The sequence below is a fragment of the Hetaerina americana genome, unplaced genomic scaffold, assembly GCF_022747635.1.
Source record: "Hetaerina americana unplaced genomic scaffold, ioHetAmer1.1.p SCAF_307, whole genome shotgun sequence".
NCBI lineage: Eukaryota > Metazoa > Arthropoda > Insecta > Odonata > Calopterygidae > Hetaerina > Hetaerina americana.
In genome coordinates, this window is record NW_027286883.1 from 137501 (window position 1) to 145168 (window position 7668).

Genomic DNA, 7668 nt, shown 5'->3' on the forward strand with positions numbered 1-7668 from the left:
GACAAAGCATTGTGGTTGGAAATGAAAGTTTTCAGGGAATCAGTACAATATGGCCGGAAAAAGAAGATATCACAAATGTATCTGAGCTTCAATAAAGGTTTCCGTGGTTGTTTTAACAGGAATATTTTCTCTGTGAGACCACAAAAGAGGTTTGAATAGGTAGGACTAACCTGGTGCCCATGGCACAACCCTTGATTTGCTAGAAGAATTTATTGTTAAAGGAAAAAGGGTTATAGGTGAGGATGAATTCGGAAAGGCTAAGGAGAAAATCTGTGCTTGGGGTATGTGGCTCAGGGCATTAGGAGAGGTAGTGTTTGAGAGTGGAGAGACCTTCTGATTGGGCAATGAATATGAATAAGGATATTGAATCTATAATGTCCATAGTAATCCCAGTATGTGCAGGGAGGGAGGTTGATTTTAGCCTTTCCACGAAATGGTATGAATCTTTGGTATGTAGTGGTAGGGAATAGACTATTGGCTAGATATATTGATCTACAAATGCAGAGATTCTTTCGGTTGGGAGTGATGAGAAGACAAAATTGGTTGATGAGGATTCCCTGGCTTGTGAATCTTTGGAAGGATATAGAAATAAGGGATGCATGGCTATGTAAAGAAGAGAAAGGCCTGGTCTGAAGGAGATGGACCCTTATTTCGCCCATTGTATATTAGAAATTCAATAAGTTCCTTTTTATGTGTAGGGTGTAGATCTTTGGGGATTTGCTGGTAGGCTAATGTATCCAAAAGTTGTCTGCTCCCTTATGTAATGTGATATTTTTAAGACAAAGCCATTGAACCTTTTTCTGTGGAAGATATGATGATATTAGGATCCTAATTAGCTTTCTTAGTTCTGTAGATTCAGTAAGAGGAAGGTTGGGTCAAGGATATCAGGAATTGAGAGAAGACAGGTTAGATATTCTTCACAGGGAAAGATATATAAAAATTTTAATAAGATGATTTAGGGGAAATAGATTGGGTTCTTGGACAGAAGGCAGCTTGAATTTCTGTAAGGCATTTTGAAGGTGTCTGGAAATATGCTAAAGTGATGGTTTTGTATCCCAAAATGCGTTTCACCAGAGATTCTTGCAGAAATGTAACATGTAGCTGCTAGGATTGTTGCGTGGGTTGCTCAGGATATGGAGGTGAAAGAGAGGCCCTTGCTCAAAAGAGAGGTTATATTTGACTAAGGTGTTGAAAAGAAAGCTTAACCATAAGGCTTATGTGTATATACCACATTATGATTACAACTTTGTTCACTGCAGAAGTTAACTATTCATTGATCCACTTTGCTTTGTTATTCTTCAAATATTGCAGATAATGGCCAGAAACAAGATGATGGAGGAACTTTACTGCATGCTTGTCAAATTTGCTGCTGTGAATTTGCACAATTGGACCATCTTAAAGATCACATGATGAATGTGCACCTTAAGAAAGTGGTGCAATTTAGGTGTGATGTTTGTTTAGGGATATATGAGCATAAAAATGACCTTGCCAGACATATTAAATTGGTGCATGCTTTGAAAAAGAAACTCCAATGCGAACACTGCTCCAGAAACTTCCAACATATGAGTAGACTCAAAACCCACATGACAACACATACTGGAGAGAAGCCATACAAATGTACCTTATGCTCAAAAGGTTTTGCCATAAAGTCGAATTTGAAAAGGCATATATTGACACATACTGATGAGAGGTTATACAAATGTGAGTTGTGTTCAAAGGCATTCTCATTAAAGGGAAACCTAAGACAACACATGTTGACACACACTGGTGAGAGGAAACATAAGTGTGAGATATGCTCCAAAGCATTTGGTTTAAATAGTAATCTGAAGACGCACATGCGGACACACACTGGTACGAGATCGTTCAAATGCCACATATGTACCAGAGCATTCACTCAAAGTGGTGATCTGAAGAGGCATATTATGACACACACTGGGGATAGGCCACACAAGTGCAACCTATGCTCAAAGGCATTCACTCAAAGTTATAATTTAAGGAGTCACATGATGACACACACTGAGAAAAGATCATGAAAATGTTAGATGTGTTAAAAAAATTAACCTTTAATGTTGTTCTTAAGCCAATATAGGTATTAAAATGCTTTGGCCTCCCTCGTGACATTTAATTTTTTATCAAACCTCTCCCTGTCATAGCATAATTGAAACTAATTTATAAATTTTTAAATATTTATTGTAAAACTTTTACTTGCATTAAGTTGCTTCTACTATTTAGTAAAAAAATTAATTAAATTATATCTGAAATGTTCACTTCTTTTTGTTTTCAACCTCTGTACCAAAGTTCAGTTTGTGTGTTAAAGTTTTAAACAATTCACTAAATATAGGCCTGCATTGCATTCATGGCACCAATAAATTGTATGTAACTCTTATTTATCGTGGAGAGCACACCTGACATCTTATTTGAGGCTTAGACTTCTTCCTAGTTAATAGTAAATTTTCAATGAAATGCCTCTTGATCCAAGTTTCTCACTTGAACTTTATTTATCACTTCCAATACTCATCTTCTCTTCTTCTATCCTATTGCTCAACTAAATCCTCAATATTATCGTCACTCAAAATAGCCTGTCACTTTTGGTATCCAGTATAGGGATTATGTTCATGGCTTTTTTACTACTCTTTCTAAAGGAAGGTTTCTAAAACCTGAGACTATTAATGATTATGAGGTCTCTTGCCCTCACAACTGCTATGACAGCAAAAAAAGAAAGAATGATGCATGAATGTTTCCAGAGAATTTAAATGAGAAGATCCTATGAATCAGTAAAGAGAAATAGTGTAGGCAGACAAAGTGTAGCTGCAATAAATTAGCTTAGATCATTAAAAGATTTGACAGATTTATCTTCCTTATAGAGTGCCTTTAATGTAGCCAAAGTAACAATTAAGAAGACCCATTATCTAAGAGGCAAGAGGTAACTGTAGATATTAAAAAAATTTAATGGTGCAGCAGAAAAATATTGTAAACATAAAGATCTGAGGGAGATATCCGGTATACAGCCATCAAATGAAGCCTGCCTACTGCACCATACCATGTACTAAAAACCATACTAAGGGGTTAAGAAGAACATGTAGTTAAAATGTCAAGAGATAATTCAAATGTATGATAGGTTTTAAAGCATTAATTTGTCAAAAAAAATTCTGCCATCTTGTCCACCTCCAAAGAATGCTGATATGACATATAATTGAAGTGCATTAGAATGATAAATATACTGAGATACTCATAAAGAGTTCTTCCTAACACTTTCCCTACATGACTATGTATATCTATGACTATCAAATCATGAAAAATTGTTTGTTATATTTATCTGTAAAAAACTAGTCATTCGCATAAATTATTATATCATTTTTAAAAATAAAAATGCTATATACGAAATATCTAAAGTTATGCAAATTATGACAAAATGAATTTCAACAGAAACTATTTCATGCCTTGAAATTAAAATTTGATGTACATTCAAGTGATGATATTTGAAATCCTATTGACAATATTTTCACCTCCTGGTTAAATTTATGGCTAATTAATAATAAACTCATACTGCTACCAGGAATTATCATTGGGTAGGTAACTGAATGGACATCAACTAACCAACGGGATGGTATTTCCTGGAAGCAGCATGAATACATCAAATAGGCATTCCAGAAACCAATAGATTAATGTTAATAATAAGCTCCATATAATTATGTTAAATGAACAGTGTTGCCTACTTCTGTGTTATCGAAAGAGGCACATGAAAGATATCTTTTCAACTATGTCATATTTTAAAATTGTTTATTGAAAAAACTGGTTAAGATATCACCAAGAGAAAAATTGAAAATATGCATAAATTATACAGAAATTTCTTTTATTACAATGGTGAATATTTTAAAATTTGTAAATAAATTAAATTGCAAATTTTAATTTAAACATAGGTTATTACTTTTCATTGATGAGTAAAAAAATTACATTTTTTGCCATGTATTTAGCATTTTTGGACAAGTTTTGAAAATACATTTCAGCAGTAACACACTTATGTGTTGGCTGGAAAAATGTTTATCTAGTGTACACACCTACTCAAATGGGGATGCATCTTAAAACTTATCAAATATGACTTTCACTTCGAAACAGGAATGCATACACAAAATTTACTGGAGAAGTTTATGTTTCTCTGTGTGGAAAGACTTATTTCTGGCATGAATTAGCCCCCAGGCAAACCATAAAATACCTGTAGAGTGAAATAAAACTCTAGAGATATGTCATTGTATACTAAGAAGTGGTAAAGGTGTGGTGAGACTACCTAGTCCTAACAAGGTTAGAGGATAACCTTACTTGGAGGCTCTTTACAGGTAAGGATTGCTATCAAATTCTAATATTGTTATTTATGAGAATCTTCTAGGTTTTGCATTTTCTAAATCTCACCTGTATTCTGAAGAGCCAAGAAGATTCCTCTTTATAGGGCCTTAGTCCAATCTTTCTAAGCAGGCGGATTTTTATAGTAAGGTTAGGTTACTCTTACTCTAATTATGCTGCTCAAAATCCCTCTTGAGATATTTTGCCATTTTATACTTATTATTTATTATCATCCCATAGGGTAAAAAAAAGTTTGTCTTACAAAATTCAGAAAGCAACTCTCATAGAAGAATCTATGAAATGTATCAAGTATAGACCAGGAAAGAAATTTGCATAGGAAGGGCTGGCCTCTCTGCCCATGGCACAGCTCTTGATATGCTAGAAAAATTTGTTGTTAAAGGAGAAGGAGTTGCAGGTGAGAATGAACCCTGAAAGGCTGAGGAAAAATCTTTGCTTGGTATGTATGACTTAGGGCATTAACCCTCGGAGTACGGTGGGCCAATGTATTGGCTTTTGGGTAGGCTATTGTTTAAATTGCTGTAACTTATGGTTTTTTCTTTAATAATTTATGATTTTTGTGCTATTGATAGGTTGAATTCCATAAGATAACATAACTAATTTTTTTTAATAGCAATTTTAAATACTTTACAAAAGTATAATTCTTACTATAATTTTTCGTTTAGTTTTTTACATGTCAGGAAGCTCAGCCTAATTGTCTGCTCCTTTTATTTTCTGAGTGATCTTTCCACCATGAAAAGCCACTGAAAGGCTACTAATCTGTGTTCATCTGAAATCTCTTGAATGTATTGTGGTGGTGTTGATATACTACCTTGATCAAAAAGTTCCCGGAATAACCACCGTGTGGCGCTCCCATCGTTCCGATTTGAGTTCTGTTTTTTTGTTAAATTGGTACATCTGGTGTTGATATTCCCTTTAAATCTTAGTGTCATAACTTGACATTTGCAAAAGTTACGTAGCCAAGAGTACACCTATCTCTGTGTGTGTTGGCGATTTTTTACAATTGCAGAAATGGATTTAAATTTGCAACAACGAACTTGTATTAAATTTTGCGTAAAAAACGGATTTAGTGGCGCACGGATGTTGGAAATGTTGGAAAAGTGTTTCGGCAACGATTCTCTAAAAAAAACGGTCGTTTACCAGTGGCACGAGCGGTTCAGAAGTGGTCGTGAGTCAATCGAAGATGATGAACGCAGTGGCAGACCATCGACATCGAAAGTCGGTGAAAAAATTGATAAAGTAAAAGAAATGTTGGTCAATAACCGCAAATTAACCATCAGAGAAATAGCGGAGGACTTGAACATTGCCTATGGATCCGCCCAAGACATTGTGGTTAATGATTTGGGTTTCCGTCGTGTAGCAGCAAAGTTGGTGCCAAAAGACCTCAATTTCATGCAAAAAAGAGACCGTGTTGACGTCGCAAAAGACATGATTTGCGAGGCTGAATCCGATCCCACATTCATCAAAAGGATCATTACTGGAGACGAGACGTGGGTTTATGAGTACGACACGCAATCCAGACATCAGGCAAGTGAATGGCGTTCACCAAATGAGCCGAGACCAAAAAAACCACGTCGTTTTCAGTCAAAAAAGAAGACAATGCTGACGGTTTTCATGGATTACAACGGTGTAGTGCATCATGAATTTTTGCCAGAAGGCCAGACAGTAAACAAAGAGTATTATTTGGGCGTTATGAGACGTTTGCGTGAAGCAATTCGCCGAAAGAGACCAGAAATGTGGGCAGAAAACTCGTGGATTTTGCACCATGATAACGCACCGTCGCACAGTGCTATCTTTATTCGTAATTTTTTGACGAAAAATGCAACAAATACCATCCAACAGCCACCGAATTCACCTGATTTGGCTCCCTGTGACTTCTTTCTGTTCAATCGAGTTAAAAAACCATTACGGGGAACGCGTTTTAGCAGCCGAGAGGAAGTAATGGAAAAATCGCAGGAAGCACTGATGGACATACCGAAAATCGAATATAAAAAATGTTTCGAGGATTGGATCAAGCGCTGACATAAGTGTGTTGCAGTCGATGGGGATTACTTTGAAGGGGACAATATAGATTTAGATGAATAAACTTGTATTTTTAATTTTCTGAATAAATTCCGGGATTCCAGAATTAAGCTATTTTGGGGATCGAGATGGTGCGGGGGCTAACGTACTGGCTTCCCACCCTGAGGGCGCGGGTTCAAATCCCGGCGGTGTTGAATATTTTTCAGAGGTATCTGGATCCCTACTTGAGGTGCTTTGTGGAGGGCACTTTGAGTGAGTACGCCCTCCGTCGGATGGGACGTTAAGCCGCGGACCCCTTGGCGCCTTTCGTAAAGAGTAGTCTAAAGCCGACGCAGGGTTTCTCTCCACCCTTCATCCTTTCCTGTCCTTCCCCTATGGCGCAAATGACCTTAGCTGTCGGTCGCCTCCCCTCAAAACTACTACTACTTAAGCTATTTTAAGTTTTTCAAAACACTTGTCTAGAGGTCTCTCGGCATCCTTGTTGTCATAGCTTAGGACATGCACTGTCCTCCTTATAAATTATAAGCACACAAGTTGATAAGATGATTTGTTAAATGGATAGTCATAGTGTTAACCAAAAATATAGCACATCATGTGATATTCTGCAATGACAAGGGTATCACTATGCTGCAGAGGTAAATTCTTCCTCTTTGACACATGGATTCTCAGGGAAATGCTTGGTATGGTGTTAAATTTAAATTGGCGTAGTATGTCTATAATGGCATGCCTGTTAATCAAACTTAGGCCTTGTGGCAAAGAATCCTATTTTATAACCCTTGATCATCTCTTTCAATCTTTTAAATTAGATATAGATAGAAAAAACATGCAGAATGTATAACAGTGCATTAAAATTGTGATAATTTATTGAGAAGACCCTGGTACCTAAAAATGTTGACCCATTAACCAATGAATATGCATGACATTTTGCTGGGATGGCCAAAATATTAAATGATAATATCTTTAAAAGAAAATAGTGAATAAAAATGTTTACAGAACCATAGTACACTTAGGCCCTGCAAGTCAAGGGATATTATGGATAGATAGTTAGATTGAGGTTTCAATTTGGGCAAAATTGAGGGACAATGGTCCTACCCCCATTTAACACACTATTGTACGAGGGTCATCCGGAAAGTAGTACCCGTTCGTGCCGCATAAAGTGCTGACGACGCGAGTAGCCGCTGGACGAGGTCAGATAGCTTCAGTGGCTTGTCTGCCTTCTCTGAGCCAAGTTGCGTGACGCTAGCATTGCCTGTGTTGTTTCTGTGATTGTTTACAATGTTTAAAAAAATT

At 36.6% G+C, this 7668-nt stretch overlaps 1 protein-coding gene across 1 annotated transcript in view; it reads left to right on the plus strand.

Moving 5' to 3' along the window:
- Window positions 1-2143, plus strand: part of LOC139691226 (zinc finger protein 665-like) — a 41688-nt gene extending 39545 nt beyond the window's left edge. Inside the window, exon 8 of the mRNA XM_071588972.1 lies at window positions 1312-2143. Coding sequence (XP_071445073.1) covers window positions 1312-2033 — 722 coding nt within the window. The 3' untranslated portion in view covers window positions 2034-2143. The remainder of the gene's footprint in view (window positions 1-1311) is intronic.
- The last annotated feature ends 5525 nt before the right edge of the window (window positions 2144-7668 follow it).